Here is an 18,651-nt window from a genome sequence, read left to right as displayed (position 1 = left end):
GTGGGTCACCACAATATCTTAAAAACCCTGAACTTTTATGAATCGCACCAATAAATGTACCTGGACTGCGTAGAGGAGTGGGTCACCACAATATATATAATAAGAAAACCATCAACTTGTTTGATTCGCACCAATAAATGTACCTGGACTGCGTAGAGGAGTGGGTCACCACAATATATTAAAAACCCTGAACTTTTATGAATCGCACCAATAAATGTACCTGGACTGCGTAGAGGAGTGGGCACTGGGCACCACAATAAAATATATAAAAAACCTTCAACAGGTCTGCATTACACTACACATACGGCTGCTCCTCCATCCTCTCCATCATATACATGTTGGAGTTTTAGCGTGTGACAACCTCTTGTTTTTGATAATGTCAGTGCATTTTGAATATTTTTCAATTTGCCCCACACCACTGAATGTACTTTATCTATGATACGCATCTATCTATCTTGACTGCGTAGTGTGGTGGCCCCGGTACACAATTTGGTACCGAGGCCACAATATAATTAAAAAACCCTCCACGTGTCAGAATTCCACCAAACAAGTATCTGGACTGCGTAGTGGGGTGGCCCCGGTACCCAACTTGATACCGGGGCCACAATAAAATAAATACACCCTCCACGTGTCAGAATTCCACCAAACAAGTATCTGGACTGCGTAGTGGGGTGGCCCCGGTACCCAACTTGATACCGGGGCCACAATACCTCCTCCAAACATGCTACAGACAATTCGTCATTGAGATCCCATTAAGTATGTTAAAGACAGACAGGGTCCAAGTGTTATTAGTTGACTTTGTAAAGAAAAAAACTGTCCCTGTTGCACATAGTCGTGCAATGAAGACTTACTTTTTCATTTAAAGGCACGATCTTTCAAGTGTAGTGTTTGTAAGTCTAAGTCATATTATACTTTTGGTAAAATTGGTTTTTTTTGTTCCTCTTTATGGTAATTAATTAGTAATAGAATTAAAGTAGGAAATAGAATTAAATAGAATTAAAGTAGGAAATAGAGTGGTATAGAGTTGTAGTGTGGTATAGATAGAGTGGTCCACACAATATAATAATAAAACCCTCAACTGGTCTGAATTCCACCAAACAAGTATCTTGACTGCGTAGTGTGGTGGCCCCGGTACACAATTTGGTACCGAGGCCACAATATAATTAAAAAACCCTCCACGTGTCGGAATTCCACCAAACAAGTATCTGGACTGCATAGTGGGGTGGCCCCGGTACCCAATTTGATACCGGGGCCACAATACCTCCTCAAAACATGCTCCAGACAATTCGTCATTGACAGACCCCAGACAGACAGGGTCGTAGTGTTATTGTTTGACTTTGTAAACCCAAAAAAATGTCCCTGTTGCACTTGCACATAGTCGTGCAATGAAGACTGACTTTTTCATTTAAAGGCACGATCTTTCAAGTGTAGTGTTTGTAAGTCTAAGTCATATTATACTTTTGGTAAAATTGGTTTTTTTTGTTCCTCTTTATGGTAATTAATTAGTAATAGAATTAAAGTAGGAAATAGAATTAAATAGAATTAAAGTAGGAAATAGAGTGGTATAGAGTTGTAGTGTGGTATAGATAGAGTGGTCCACACAATATAATAATAAAACCCTCAACTGGTCTGAATTCCACCAAACAAGTATCTTGACTGCGTAGTGTGGTGGCCCCGGTACACAATTTGGTACCGAGGCCACAATATAATTAAAAAACCCTCCACGTGTCGGAATTCCACCAAACAAGTATCTGGACTGCATAGTGGGGTGGCCCCGGTACCCAATTTGATACCGGGGCCACAATACCTCCTCAAAACATGCTCCAGACAATTCGTCATTGACAGACCCCAGACAGACAGGGTCGTAGTGTTATTGTTTGACTTTGTAAACCCAAAAAAATGTCCCTGTTGCACTTGCACATAGTCGTGCAATGAAGACTGACTTTTTCATTTAAAGGCACGATCTTTAAAGTGTCAGAAAGAGAGAGAAGACACAGGAGAGGAGAGTTGTAGCTGGGGACCTGGGGTGGAAGCTCCCAGGCTCCCCCAGCATTGCCTGGAAGTCTGAGCGTGGTGACTGAGCCAGGGCAAGGAATGTGTGCCCTGGATGAGGGGGAGAACTCCATGCCACTATAGTGAACCCAAGAGAGAGGGGGACACTGCACATGGAAGAGGCCCTGGAGTGAGGGCTGCTACAAGAGGCATGGTAGCTGTAGTGTCAGATCCTGAGGCTGAGAGTACACAGAGTGACGTGTCAGAGCACAGGAGACATTATCCCCGCAGAGGAGGGATGAGCTGCAGTTGAGAGGTCTGTTGTTGAAATAGGACATGCACACTTTAACAAACCAATCATTTCAGCGACAGGGCCTACCAAACAACTTTGACTGAAATGATTGGTTTGTTTGGGCCCCCACACCAAAAAAGCTATTCATCTCTCCCTGTACAGACTAAACAGGCTCTACTGAGGCAAGATGTCGTCCTCATCCTCAACCTCTGATTCCTCTCCCCCTACAGTGTGTACTTCCTCCTCATCACACATTATCAATTCGTCCCCGCTGGACTCCACAACCACAGGTCCCTCTGTAGTATCTGGAGGGCAGTGCTGTACTTCATTGAGGAATTGATTATTCATTTTTATAAACATCATTTTTTCAACGTTGTGAGGAAGCAACCTCCTTCGCCGCTCACTGACCAGGTTCCCCGCTGCACTAAAAACTCTTTCCGAGTACACACTGGAGGGGGGACAACTCAGGTAAAATAGAGCCAGTTTGTACAGGGGCTTCCAAACTGCCTTTTTTTCCTGCCAGTAACAATATGGACTGTCTGACATGTCTACTTGGATGGTGTCAGCAAAGTAATCATCCACAATTTTTTCTATTGTGACAGCATCCAATGCAGCGAGAGTAGACATGTCTGCAATGGTTGGCAGGTCCTTCAGTCCGGACCAGATGTTATCAGCATCCCCGCCAGTGAGCTTTTTCCTCGCAGCCATAGATGTGGAAGAAAATGAGGGTGGAGCTGTTGGCATGTCACGGTCCTCTTCAGAGGACAATCTCCTGACCAGCAGGTCTTTGCACCGCTGTAGATTTGTGTCCGCCGGAAACAGAGACACAACATACGCTTTAAACCGAGGATCGAGCACGGTGGCCAGAATGTATTCCTCTGACTTTAAAAGAGTGACCACCCTCGGATCCTGGCAAAGCGTACGAAGGGCTACATCCACAAGAGCTACATGCTTGCTGTAATCGCAATGGCTTACCAGCTCCTCCCTCACTTTCTCCAGCTGCTTCTGCAACAGCCTGATCAGGGGAATGACCTGACTCAAGCTGGCAGTGTCGGAACTGACTTCTCGTGTGGCAAGTTCAAATGGCTGCAGAACCTTGCACAACACGGAAATCAGTCTCCACTGCGCTTGACTCAGGCGCATCCCCACTCCTTTGCCTATGTCGTAGGTGGCTGTGTAGGCCTGAATGGCCTTTTGCTGCTCCTCCATCCTCTGCAGCATATAGAGGGTGGAGATCCAGCGCGTCACAACCTCTTGTTTGAGGTGATGGCAGGGCAGGTTCAAGCTTTTTTGATGTGCCTCTAGTCTGCGGTAGGCACTGGCTGAATGCCGAAAGTGTCCAGCAATTTTGCGGGCCACCGCAAGCATCTCCTGCACACCCCTGTCACTCTTGAGGTAATGCTGCACCACCAAATTAATGGTGTGGGCAAAACATGGGACGTGCTGGAAATTGCCCATATTTAATGCCCGCACAATGTTACTGGCATTGTCTGACACCACAAATCCCCATGAGAGTCTAAGTGGGGTAAGCCACTGGGAGATAATTTCCCTCATTTTCTCTAATATGTTGTCAGCGTTGTGCCTCTTATTAAAGCCTGTAATGCACAATGTTGCCTGCCTTTGCATGAGCAGCCATTTTGTAGATGCTGCTACTGATGCAGCTGTTGCTGTTGCTGCGGAAGGGGATGCATCTACCCAGTGGGCTGTCACAGTCATATAGTCCTTCGTTTGCCCAGAACCACTTGTCCACATGTCCGTGGTTAAGTGGACAGTGGGTACAACCGCATTTTTAAGAGCACTGAGGACACTTGATCGTACTTCTCTGTACATTTTTGGTATCGCCTGCCTAGTGAAGTGGAATCTCGAGGGGATTTGGTACCGGGGACACAATACCTCCATCAACCCTCTAAATCCCACTCCACTGATGGCGGACACCGGGCGCACTTCTAACACCAACATTGCAGTTACAGCCGCAGTTATACGCTTTGCAATAGGGTGACTACTATCGTATTTGGTGGTCATGGCAAACGACTGTTGGACGGTCAATTGTTTGGTGAAAGACTTAGCGGTCTTACGACTTCCCCTCTGGGAAGATGACCGACTAACAGCAGCAACAGCAGCAGTGGCAGTAGTAGGCGTACCGCTGCAGGATTCCTCGGATGAATCCCGTATTGAGGAGGACTCAGTCTGGCTGGTGACTTGGGCTGCAGGACTGAATCTGATGGAGATTGTGGAGGAAGTTGACGAGGAGGGTGTTGCTGGTGTGTATCCAACTGGACCACGGGATTTAGGTGTCCCTGTACCGATGAGGGTCCTAGCCCCAGTTCCTGAACTAACCACTGAACTATGAAGGTTATTCAGGTGACGTATAAGGGAGGATGTTCCTAGGTGGGCAAGATCCTTACCCCTGCTTATTTGAGCTTTACATAAGCTACATATTGCCATACATTGGTTGTCTGGATTTGGATAAAAATAACTCCAGACCGAAGAGGTGCATTTTTTGGTCTTCTGACCAGGCATGACGATGGGCTTTTTCATCCCATGGACATCAGCTGTTTCCCCCCCTGGTGCCTCATTTACAATAACCACATCACCATCCTCATCATCAAGTTCCTCCACAGCGCCAGCTACATCATCAATAGCCTCCTCCCGAGCCACCTCTTCCCGTACAGTGATGGGAAGGTCAGGCTTGACAACCACCAACACCCTTGGACTCGCCTTGGGGATTTGTGATAATTTCTCTTTAGAAGGCAAAGTTGTTTGCTGTTTTGTTGCTGACAGCATAACTCTCTTCAATTTTTTGTAGGGGGGGGGAGGAGGAGGAGGGCTAAGATCCGTGGGTGAAGCTGAACCACTAGTCATGAACACGGGCCAGGGCCTAAGCCGTTCCTTGCCACTCCGTGTCGCAAATGGCATATTGGCAACTTTACGTTTCTCCTCAGATGATTTTAAGTTTCTCTTTTTGCTACTTTTTCTTAACTTGGGCTTTTTGGATTTTACATGCCCGGTACTACGAGATTGGGCATCGGGCTTGGAAGACGACGTTGATGGCATTTCATCGTCTATGTCATGACTAGTGGCAGCAGCTTCAGCATTAGGAGGAAGTGGGTCTTGATCTTTCCCTACTTTATCCTCCAAATTTTTGGTCTCCATTATATGTAGCACAAGATACTGCAGAATGTGTGAACTTGGTAATATTGCAGTACCAATGGACTTATAATGCTGGATTGGTTTTGCAAATTTGGTTATAATTATTATATTTTTTTTTTTTTTTTTTAATTTTTTATTTTTTTTTACTTTTTTTTTATTTTTTACAAACTTGGGAATAATGGGGAAATAACTATGCCCTTAGAAGCACAGAGCACAGGACACAGCACCACTGGACTGAACAGGACACGGCACAGGACCCAGCAGCACTACGGAACTCAGCAGGACAGAGCACAGGACACAGCACCACTGGACTGATACTGCAGAATGTGTAAACTTTGTAATATTGCAGTACCACTGGACTTTTACTGCTGAATGTGTGAACTTGGTAATATTGCAGTACCAATGGACTTATAATGCTGGATTGGTTTTGCAAATTTGGTTATAATTATTATATATATTTTTTTTTTTTTAATTTTTTATTTTTTTTTACTTTTTTTTTATTTTTTACAAACTTGGGAATAATGGGGAAATAACTATGCCCTTAGAAGCACAGAGCACAGGACACAGCACCACTGGACTGAACAGGACACGGCACAGGACCCAGCAGCACTACGGAACTCAGCAGGACAGAGCACAGGACACAGCACCACTGGACTGATACTGCAGAATGTGTAAACTTTGTAATATTGCAGTACCACTGGACTTTTACTGCTGAATGTGTGAACTTGGTAATATTGCAGTACCAATGGACTTATAATGCTGGATTGGTTTTGCAAATTTGGTTATAATTATTATATATTTTTTATTTTTTTTAATTTTTTATTTTTTTTTACTTTTTTTTTATTTTTTACAAACTTGGGAATAATGGGGAAATAACTATGCCCTTAGAAGCACAGAGCACAGAGCACAGGACACAGCACCACTGGACTGAACAGGACACGGCACAGGACCCAGCAGCACTACGGAACTCAGCAGGACAGAGCACAGGACAGAGCACCACTGGACTGATACTGCAGAATGTGTAAACTTTGTAATATTGCAGTACCACTGGACTTTTACTGCTGAATGTGTGAACATGGTAATATTGCAGTACCAATGGGCTTATACTGCAGGATTGGTTGTGAAAATTTTGTGGTAATTAAAAAATATTAAAGTAGTTTTTGGTATTTTATAAAAAAACTTTTTTTTATTTTTTTAAACACAGGGGAATATTGGGGAAATAACTATGCCCTTAGAAGCACAGAGCACAGGACACAGCACCACTGGACTGAACAGGACACAGCACAGGACCCAGCAGCACCACTGACCTCAGAAGGACAGAGCACAGCACACAGCACCACTGGACTGATACTGCAGAACACAGCACAGCACAGCACAGCACAGCACAGCACAGCACAGCACAGCACAGCACAGCACAGCACAGCACAGCACAGCACAGAACTAAACAGCACAGAACTAAACAGCACAGAACTAAACAGCACAGAACTAAACAGCACAGAACTAAACAGCACAGAACTAAACAGCACAGAGGACCACCTAACACACCCTCCCTCTACCCTGATCAATGCCCGAGTGAAGATGGCGGCGACTAGCGGGGAATTTATAGGATCCGAGTATCGCGAAATCCGACAACGGGATTATGAGTCAGAGCCTCAGTTTCACTTTTGAATTTGGCGCCAATACCCGGATCTGTCTCGGATCCGACTCGGATCCGCAACGTTCGGGTGGGCTCGGATTTCAGAAATCCGAGCGCGCTCATCCCTAGTTTCAATAGATACAGATACCATCATTTGTTTAAAGGCCAAGCATAAACACTAACAAAAATAAAATAGCAGCAGCATACACAAAGCTGTACAATCACATTAATTTACAACTGAGGAACACATGATACAATCAGATTACTTTAACTCCCATATTGTTTTATCATATCATTGGTCAGAATAGAAAAACTTGTTTTCCATACAATAACTGAAAACTGGCAGAGTAGAAAGACATTCTCAATGTATGCACGCTGTAGGAAGGTTATAGGATTCTCAGACTTTAAATGTAGGACAACAATACACTACTTCAAATCATCTTCAGTCGGATCCTTCTGGAAGAACGTCTTCTACCAAATACAATAGGAACATTACACAATGTTGCCCTGTACCGGACAGCCCTGTCACAGACAATCAGTGATTCTTTAACACTTTGATAAAAACAAAGACAAACTATTCTCTTATAGTGTATGTTTCTCTATTAGTGGTCCTTTAATAACAAGTCTCATCACAAAGTTTATTAAAATAAAAAGCTACATATTGAAAATAAGATGATTGAAGAACTAACAAAGTATAACTCTTAAAAATATGCACACTTTTTAAAGGAGTTGCCCTCTTTTGGTCAGCCTCCTATGTTCTATTCCCTCCAGATATCAGGTAGGGAGATGATCCCTCTCCCAAGATCCCCACCGTAATATGCCACCTGTCAGTCGCACCTGCTAGTTACTTGCCTGCCCCCCTATCATCCTCTAATTCTATTTTACCCCTACAATCAACAGTCCAGATCTTATTACTACCAGGATGGAACATTTATGAAACCTGGTGAACAGGAAAAAGCAGCTGTAGCCCATGCCAACCAGATGTCCTTTTTCTAGCGCCTTTTTTCGAAAATAGTAAAAGTATTATATCGTAACTGGTTACCTCCTTTAAAACAAAGCATCTCAATGACTATTACCCTTAGGCTGGGTACACACTACAAAAACTTTCAACCAATTTGTTATCACTAACGATTTTACAAACGACTGAAGTTCCAATCAGACTGCCAATACATGTGTACACAGTATACACGATCATTACAAATTTTGCTATCGTCAGTGACCCTGAAACAAAACAAAATGTTCAGTCTCAGAATGAATGGACGTATTAGTCCATCTACAGCTCTCTCTACATTTATTCACCGGGACACCAGGTGATGTTCATTGCCGGCATCGGCTGAGAGGAGGACTCTGTAAACTCTATAGAAATCGTGATTGTGAGTGCATACACACTGCAGGATCGGAAGGCGATTGGAAAGAAATTATTAGTTTTACCGACTAACCAAATGAACGACTATCGGTCATTGTGTAAGTGTACACACTACTGCGATATCGGGCCGAACAGTCAGTTTACGGATTTTGGGCCCGATGATTGGATAAAAAGCCTGGAGTGTGTACCTAGCCTTAGAAAGTATAGTGTTGGTTATTGAAGCAACAGGGCAATAATCTGCTATAGTTGGAATAGATTTGTTCTCAGTCTACCGAAATAAAAGTACCAATATGCTATATTATAAATAAAACCAACTGCTGAATGTTACATGAAAACTGTACATATATTTGAATATTAGTCAGTATTACAAATAAAAGAAACCAAAAAGCAGGTTACCATAATCTAATGATACTAAATAACTATCTGCTTATACACTAAGTAACTCAAAATATTGTATTTGTAGTACAACATCTTACATTGCCATTAGGTAGATTTTACCATTTTTAGGGAAGCATTTTTTTTTTAGTTAAATATTTATGTATTTACCACTTAGACACCCAATCACATTGTGGTTAGACACAATCTTGTGTAATGTTATTTTTTAATATGCTATATGAACATATTCTTGAGGTGAAATGCCATTACACACAGTAAAAGAATGGCTTGACGATTATTATGAACAGCAGTCATGTCATGCTGGATGGGAGAACTGCTTTATGTTTGCTCCTAAAGAAATCTATGTAGTGTCCATGGAAAATGTATTCATATGTTGGCAACTGTACAAAGATTAGATCATGGTGAGCACAAGGTACATGAGGTCCTCAGTCCAGCACCGAGGACGGAGTGTGACTCTGTGGGACTGTGGGGATCTATTTACTTGGATGGCTTGGCACGTACATGTAGGTACATATTTATAAGTGGTTTTACATTCCTCCATGTTGCGGCTGTGCATTGACCAGCTGGCTACTAATGACCTTTTAACACAAATAGATAAGCAGATTTTTCATGACCTTTTTAGGACTAAAATTTCTTCAGGGGAAATTAAAACAAAACAAAAATAAAAGCGTGTAACAGCTTCTGACACTGGGGGAATTTAAATCCAAAGAGAGCAGGGTACATTTCTAACAAAGGGACTGGTTGTACAGAGCCACAGCTTTGCCTGCATCCATTTTAGAAAGGAACATTACTGTTTACAAGGGGGCAAAGTAGTCACAACACTGGTATGGGAGAGATCTCCTGAACTCTCTGGCTCTCTTTAATGGGTCTTCAGGGTTTGGTTAAAAAATGTGTTCCTGGAAAGAGAGTTTGCCTTTAGCACTTTTGTATGTTTGACAAGGACACAAATTTTTGTAGTGTAATATTCTGCACAAATATCTTCTTTCAATGGTACATTGGGAAGATGAGGTTCAAAGTAGAAGATTTAAAGTTGCACATTTCGGGCATATAAATGAGCTCACACCAGGCATGGACAAATGTATTCACAAAGAAGAGGTAGAGAGTAGAAGACGTGTATATTAGGGGCACTCTATGATTGTTTATTTATATAAAACATACATTTTAATGGTTCATTTAAAACGATAATGAAGTCCCAAATTAGTACCTTAGTACCACTAGTAGCGAAATAAAACCAAAATAATAATCAAAATAAATTTGTTAAAAAGGCAGAACCAACTGCCTAGCCTCGCTGTGTGATGTATTTTACAATTCCCTTAATTATATTATATCTGGGTAATATCGATCGTCATGCTGTCCAGGTGTCTGGCATAATAAGCAGTTTAACCAAATCAGTATAGGCACTATTCAAAGTGCAAGAGAGATAAGCTATATCATTACAAACAAATCCTATTTGCATATATAGTGTTATAAATCTAGTTCAAATGAATTATTTCCTTTCAATACTTTATTGATAGAGGGAGAGACAATTTGATAAAGTTGAATATATAACATTTAGGATCGAATCAAGACCATTATGTTTTCTTTTATAAAGTGAATAGGTCTAGATGTCCCTATATAGTAAGAGTTGGTAGCGCGATTATATTATATCCCGTTTTACACCACTGTGATCTTGTTTATCACAGAGAACACCAAATTAGCTACCTTCCAATATCACTCCCTAATAAGATTGATATGGTATCCCTCTTTGAACTGCAAACACTTCCTAACAGATTGGTTGTAATCACGTTCCCCTCTATACAGAGTTGTGGGGTAAGGTGAACATATACTGCAGACCACCTCTGTTATATTGTAGCCCCTTAGTATATTGTAGCGTATCTCCCTAGTTTATACACAAAACGGCAGCATGAGTCACACATGTAAGCAGCACAGCGAGGCGGACGCCGACGCGCGTTTCGCTTACTCGCTTTAACAAGGCAAAAAAAAAAAAGCGAGTAAGCGAAACGCGCGTCCGCCTCGCTGTGCTGCTTACATGTGTGACTCATGCTGCCGTTTTGTGTATAAACTAGGGAGATACGCTACAATATACTAAGGGGCTACAATATAACAGAGGTGGTCTGCAGTATATGTTCACCTTACCCCACAACTCTGTATAGAGGGGAACGTGATTACAACCAATCTGTTAGGAAGTGTTTGCAGTTCAAAGAGGGATACCATATCAATCTTATTAGGGAGTGATATTGGAAGGTAGCTAATTTGGTGTTCTCTGTGATAAACAAGATCACAGTGGTGTAAAACGGGATATAATATAATCGCGCTACCAACTCTTACTATATAGGGACATCTAGACTTATTCACTTTATAAAAGAAAACATAATGGTCTTGATTCGATCCTAAATGTTATATATTCAACTTTATCAAATTGTCTCTCCCTCTATCAATAAAGTATTGAAAGGAAATAATTCATTTGAACTAGATTTATAACACTATATATGCAAATAGGATTTGTTTGTAACGATATAGCTTATCTTTCTTGCACTTTGAATAGTGCCTATACTGATTTGGTTAAACTGCTTATTATGCCAGACACCTGGACAGCATGACGATCGATATTACCCAGATATAATATAATTAAGGGAATTGTAAAATACATCACACAGCGAGGCTAGGCAGTTGGTTCTGCCTTTTTAACAAATTTATTTTGATTATTATTTTGGTTTTATTTCGCTACTAGTGGTACTAAGGTACTAATTTGGGACTTCATTATCGTTTTAAATGAACCATTAAAATGTATGTTTTATATAAATAAACAATCATAGAGTGCCCCTAATATACACGTCTTCTACTCTCTACCTCTTCTTTGTGAATATTAGCTTAACGTGTGTAGGGTGCACCAACCCAGCCATATAATAATAAATATTACAATAATAGACTGGGTATATGATTATCTGGTGCGTCGGTATATCTCCTTCTGAATGGACAAATGTATCCCAAAGTAGGGAGCCAAAATGTTTGGAATGAATTAGCAAGCCAGTCACAGTTTTTGTTTACAGTGAGCATACTGAATGGAAACAGCTTCAAACTTAGTAAGTGCTAGCCTACAATTACCCAGCACATTTGACACAATACAGCTTAAATGATTTGCATATTGCACCAGCATGTGGCACCCTGCACTCTACAGGCAGGCTAAAAATAAGTTGACAGAATAAATGACATAAGATGTCACATTGCTTTACACAACAATTATGGATTATGAATGAAGCATATCTTTAGACTGTTGACTTGGCAACATCATAAATACAACAGTGTTATTGTAAAAGGGGCATATATAGAGGAAATGTATAATGATACTCCTCTCTAAAGCACTGAAAGAGCTTAGTTTTTCTTTCAATTTTCCTTATTGATTTTCAAACTATAACAATGCATATGACAATAGCAGACAAAATTACAATATGTACAATAAATAAACACTTCAATAAATGTTTTTGTTGCTCAATCAATTATTGTTTAAAATAATTGGTCAGTCTGTCCCAGGTAAATCACATTTTGAATAGGCATTCAATGTTGTGCTCCAAATCATAAAAAGGATGCCCTGCAGCTGAAGCAACTAAATTAATGGGGGGTATGAAAGATCGCCATAATAAAAAACTTTCCAAGTTAGATTTAAAATAGATTAAAAAAAGACATTTAAGGTGGAAGCTCACTAATGTCTATATTTATAGCCTATGCCAAATCATTGATTTTTTACTAGGTTTTCTTTGGAACAAACAAGATCATGATTGGTGGGAAAAAAATTATAAAAAAAATAAGGATGTTCAACAGCTAATATTCTTCTTTACAGCTAGAGCAGTGAGTCCATAACAGACACTGGTGAATTAAAAACAAACATGATTAATGTTCCATGCACAAATAAAAATATAGGGCTACCGCCATTAGTAATTACACCTGTACCCTTTCACCACCTATGTCTGCCAGTACAGGTTACATTTACAGCGATATTCACAAGCAGCAGTAATACAATTGCCAAACCCAAAGTGTTCATCATAGGGCTATTGTAGTTTGCAGTTGTTAAGGGACACATTTAATTTATTTGGATACCCTATCAAAGTAGAAAATGTTTAGCAGCTACAATTAAATTTCCGTTGTGAGAAACTCTTCTTTCAGTAAAAGGATTATGGGTTTAAAAGTCAGAAAATATTATTACTGTATAGCTAGGGGCTCTTTGGCCATATCTACGGACTTTTTATGATATTTAGCTCTAGTGATAACCAGAATCTATTAAAAAAAATGTTTTTAACAGTTACCACCACATATTTCTTTTTGATTATTCTAATGTGTAGTGAATTGATGCTTATTTTTGTTTGTGCAACATCTTGTGCGCACAGCTGCTGCCACTTGCACAATTTTCCTGCGATCCTCATGATTAATAGCTTCCAGCGTTGCTGTGCTGGCACATCATACCAAGCAGACACCAATGGGGTTGCAGTGATGCTTCAGCATAGTAAGCCAAACGATAGTGATCCTAAGAACATATTACAAGCGTAGGCAAGTGACAAAGTGTGATGATGAAACAAGATGCTCATGTGCATCTGGCTTCTATGTAAGAGTAGATCCATAATGGTAAAAAGGGAGAGGGTTTGCTAGAGTCAGTGTACAGTGTGGCAGGTCCTAAGTACAGCATGGATACCCTGTCCAGCAATGACATTTCAGACTTTTGGTCTTTAACAGAGAATGTCAATAAAGCCCTCAACTGGGTTTTTTGGTTATGGATACACAAACACATATTTCAAAAAATTATCCAAAACAACCAAAGATAAACCTGTAGGCTTCCTGTAAGTAGACATGTTTAAGAAAACTAATGAACAGGTAAATGTTCACAAAATTAAAATAAAAGGGAACCAGGTTGCTATGGGCTACACTATCATTTTGCAATTATAAATTCACCAGTGTTCACTAATCTCTCCCAGCATGTTCTGTTTTTGGCAAATCCTGTGTTTTAATATGCGCTGTGGACACAATTATCACTGAGATCAATGTCTCAAAACTTTGGAAACACTGGATTAGGTGGTTTGCTAGGTGTAGTGTTACTGTATGTAGGCAAGGCCACCACATTCATATCCATTCCAGCTAAACTCTTTGCACCCACCCTACATATTAACATACATGTTTTGCAATTGAAGTAACCCATGACAAATGAATGTGAACACTGAAGAAAAAAAAACCAGCAATGAAAACGACATAGGTTACCAAAATCACAAAATGCATGGAAAGAACAGCTATAAAGTAATCCATACCTGTCTGATTAAATAAAAGTTAATACATTGATTTAGTGTATGAAATTCTGTTTTCCATAAACTATAGGGAACAGGTTTCCAAAGAAATTACTTGCATTACCACATAGCTAGACTTACATTAAACTAAAAAAGTTATACTAAGAAAATCTCACTCTACAAACTTAAAAAGTATTAAATAAAATAAGAAAAAAAAATAATTATTACTATTTTTCCACCCATGGGACTGGTTTCTGCTTCTTGTCACTGCTACTACCAGAACTGGCTGCTGAGGTCTTCTCTTTCAAGGGCTTGGTGCTGATGGATGTTCCCCCTTTCAGAAAGGCCTGCATTCTTTTGCAACTGTCAAGATACATTCATATAATCATTGTAATGTATTTACAGCTTTCAATGAAATAATATCAGACACATTCATACATGATGCAGGTGGGCTTTATACCAACTGAAAGTTATATATAAACTTCCTAATGTTTGATATTTTTAAAAATGATTAACATTTCTGTAGTGCCAGCATACTCCATAGAGCTTTGGCAACATACATAGACCTCTATTTATCAAAATAGGGTAACATTGAAGATTTCCTATTGCACCCATTAAAAACCGATCACCAAATTTCACAAGAAAAGGTTGCCCGAGATGCGCAGCTCCCTTGTGATTTAAACTGGCATAAGAGGTGTCTCAAAGCTAACCAGTCCATTCTGGGTTCAATCTGCACATGTGTGAGCTAGCTCATGAGCTTAAAGATGTGCATTGGAACTGGAAGCAATGACTTGGGCTTCCAGTCTCACTTAATAAACAAACATAAAGTTGATAAAAATATAATGCAAAAAAAAAAACCCCAAGAAAAATACACTTTATTTTTAAAATGTTTTATCATTTTAATAATTAAACGATTTCTCTTGTTCAGTCCACTGGCTATCACCACTCTGAGATGGTGATAGCAATAATAGAACTGTAGTAGTTCTTGTACCACCACTATCCATGTTAGGTTGGCTTCCCAAAGCCACCAGACAGTGATAGCAATCACTGGTGAAAACTATCAACCCAGGGAGAAGTTCTTAAATAGAGAGAAGTCCTAAATTCGAGAAAAACGTCCATCGCAACTTTACAATCTACAGGGAAAAATAACGTTAAAAAAGATGTAGACGGGTAACTTAATGTAACAGCCAGGAGCTGAGCGCACATTTATTCTGAGATTGTCAATCAATGCTCAGAAAGGATAAACACCCGCAGCCGCGGCTCTCACCTGTTCCTCCGCTGATTACAAGTCGCTGTCAGATTTCTAACGCACCATATAACGCGCCAAAAATGGGCTCAGTCACTTCCGGGTCGCAGCTCTGTATGGGATAGGGAGGTCCCAGGACGTGTCATCATCGCGTCACGTGCCCGGAGGAGGCAGGGTTATCGCAAATCTGTTATTGTGAATAGGAAGTTTCCAGAGAGGGTCATGTGCTGCATGGCGCGTGGATGTGGACGTGGGGTTTTTGTTGTGCTGCATAGGAAGTGGTTGTTTTGTATGGGGGCTGTATGAATCACTGCGTGTACATCGGGGAGGATGCGTCGTTTACTGCAGGGGGGATTTGATATGATGTACTCCTGGGAGGGATGAGACACCGTGATCGCTGCACCCTGTGGCAGTTACTCAAGCCAGAAAATTAATGCAATAATTTTTGGGCGTTTTCAGGAGTTGTAGAAGCCTAGCTTCACGTAATCTGCATTTTGTGAGTCCGAATTAGGGGAAGATGGGCGTAGTGGGCAGTGGATCTCCAGAAACACCCCCCTCCCCCGCTAGAAAAGTGCCCTACATATCGGCACTGTAGTATACAGCACCCGCGGCGCTGTATTGTATACAGCACCAACGCTTCTTTGACAGCGCCGCGGCTGCTGTATACTACAGTGCAGCTGAAACGGAGCTGGCGCGGCAGGTCTCTAGGATTTATTTTTTTGGGGGGGAGGAGGAAACCCCCCCCCCCTTGAAAAATTCTCCGTGCGCCCCTGGTGGGATAAATATTTTTGCTGGAAAACCGACACTTGTGCAACTTCTATGTGTTACAACGTGTATGGTGACTGAAGGGGATGTGCTGCCAGATTCAGATGGCTGTACATACCTCATTATTGGGATGTATTAAAGGGATGATCACCTGTTACCACAACACTGGAGCTGGTTCGACATCATGGTAGAAGGACCCCTGCCGTGTGTCCCCCTGCTATAGTGCAACAACCCCGGGTGGTTGGTCTAGTGCTGGTTTTCGGGGAAATTGTGGGAAACCCACGTTCCCCACACACACAATTTTGAGGAAACTAACACTAGGCTGCATTCGGAAGATGGGTCCTCCCATCTTTTTTTTTTTTTTAAATCAATTTTTTTTACATAGGAGCTGGTGGATCAGGCGCCTGTTATGCCATCTGATCCGCCAGCTCAGCAGGCACTGACGGGTATATATATATATATGTACCTGCAGTGCTTGTGTACTACAGAAGACCTGCGCCCTAATTCAGCAGGCCACGATTCTTGAGATCTGGGGCTTGATGAATTCGGGTTCGCGCAAAGTCTAAATACGGGCGTCAAACTCAGAGCACGGGTTGCGCTCAGAATGCTTGGCCTAATGAATCAGGCCCATAGAAAACACTCTACAGTGTACATATCTATGCTTAAAACGTGACCATCCCATATAAATAAAAAAGATATAGCCACCTTCCCACTGGAAACACATAGAAAACACTCCATAGTGTACATATCTTTGCTTAAAAGGCCTTCATTCCATAAACAAAAATGATAGAGTTGTTTTGCTAGAATAAATATTTATGTAAATTTATTTGTAATTATCACATTTTATTACGTTATTTTTTTGTCAACATGAATGTATATTAGAAATGGTGTTCAGCGCTCCCTATTGTGTATTATCAGTGGACGAGCAGCCACCTGGGAGTAGGGGGATGATAGGGATAGCTCAACCCTAAATTAATAATAGGTATTCCAACAGTGACTCCCTGGGTGCTTAAAACAGAGGGTACAGTAAATGATAGCAAAAAACAGATTTATTAAGGGCAGTGAAACAAATAACAGCCCTACAGTGTATTTACACTGACACAGTAATATAAAACCAGCACATAAACATTTTATGTACCATCCAAATAAGCTAGCAATATCCGTGTCAATCCCAGATAGATCAACATGGACCATAAATAACACAAGTCTTTGATAGGGCTAGTAATAGTCCACTTTCATGCCAAAGAAACGATTGCAGCCAGTACTGTGCCAAAAACGGAAAGTGCACAAATCTCCTTATCGTCTGTCAGCCGACAGTAGGTTCCAGCGGAGAAAACTTAAAACGGACCTTATAATAGGGGACTTACCCTTGATCATATAGGACCAATAATGTCCTCTCAGGTCCTTACTTGTTACCGGGAAAGACCGATAACTGAATTTCCAATGTGCTGGAGAGCGATGTGGCAACCCGGAAGTTGCTGACAATCTTGTGGTTGGCGAAGTTGCACATGCGCATGCGTGACCGGGTCCGTTTGCTATCCGCAGCGGTGGTAAGAGTCAGTTTGTGTAGCCCTAAATGGGCAAGAGTAGGTTAAACCAACGCGTTTCGCACTATGCTTCTTCAGGGATCAATGAATGTATATTAAAGTGGAATTTATACTTTATTAAAATTATTTATAATTATTTTCAATTTACAATTTATTAAAGTGTAATATAATTTTTGTTTCTCTGAAAGCATTGGGTGAAAGAAAAAATTAGTACCAACTAATTGCAGGCAGTCATCCCAATTATCCTTTTCTGTGATCATCATCACCATTTATTTATATAGCGCCACTGATTCCGCAGCGCTGTACAGATAACGCATTCACATCAGTCTCTGCCCCATTGGAGCTTACAGTCTAAATTTCCTAACATATACACAGAGAGAGAGAGAGAGAGACTAGAGTCAATTTTGATAGCAGCCAACTAACCTACTAGTATGTTTTTGGCGTGTGGGAGGAAACTGGAGCACCCAAAGGAAACCCACGCAAACACGGGGAGAACATACAAACTCCACACAGATAAGGCCATGGTCAGAATTGAACTCATGACCCCAGTGCTGTGAGGCAGAAGTGCTAACCACTAGGCCACTGTGCTGCCCATGATCATCCGTTTAGTACATCCCCTCATTATTAAAGTCCTTACTTGTGTGCAATGTGCTTTTTCTTTTTGCAACCCAGGCAGTAAATTGCTAGTTTACTATGAAATAGTTTCTTGCTATTTATTTTACTATATTATGATTACTATTTTGAGCAGCAGAATAGATTACCTATTAGTCACTGTTTTTCCTCATGTTCTTCAGTTAATAATTTTAGAATAAAGTTTCATTTCCTACAAATTTCTGTTACCCACATGCTTTTGAATGGAAAAACCCTACCCTAGTGTAGTTGTTTTTGCCTGTAAAGAAAATTCATATTTAAAAATTCACTTTAAACATGTTAGTATGTAAATACTAAGAAATAGTCACAGTGGCTAAGTGGTTCTTCTGCCTTATAGCACTGG

General features: G+C 40.8%; 1 protein-coding gene across 1 annotated transcript in view; it reads right to left on the bottom strand.

Annotated features, from left to right (window-relative positions):
• Positions 1-15,475, bottom strand: part of RFC4 (replication factor C subunit 4) — a 32,605-nt gene extending 17,130 nt beyond the window's left edge. The window contains exons 1-2 of the mRNA XM_075202212.1: positions 15,367-15,475; positions 14,328-14,462 (exon numbers count right to left, since the gene is read on the bottom strand). Of these exons, the coding sequence (XP_075058313.1) occupies positions 14,328-14,452 (125 nt within the window). The 5' untranslated portion in view covers positions 14,453-14,462; positions 15,367-15,475. The remainder of the gene's footprint in view (positions 1-14,327; positions 14,463-15,366) is intronic.
• Between the last annotated feature and the right edge of the window lie 3,176 nt (positions 15,476-18,651).

Source organism: Mixophyes fleayi, chromosome 3 (genome assembly GCF_038048845.1).
Source record: "Mixophyes fleayi isolate aMixFle1 chromosome 3, aMixFle1.hap1, whole genome shotgun sequence".
NCBI lineage: Eukaryota > Metazoa > Chordata > Amphibia > Anura > Limnodynastidae > Mixophyes > Mixophyes fleayi.
The sequence above is the reverse complement of the archived record's forward strand: the minus strand, read 5'-3'. Positions and strand labels throughout refer to the sequence as shown.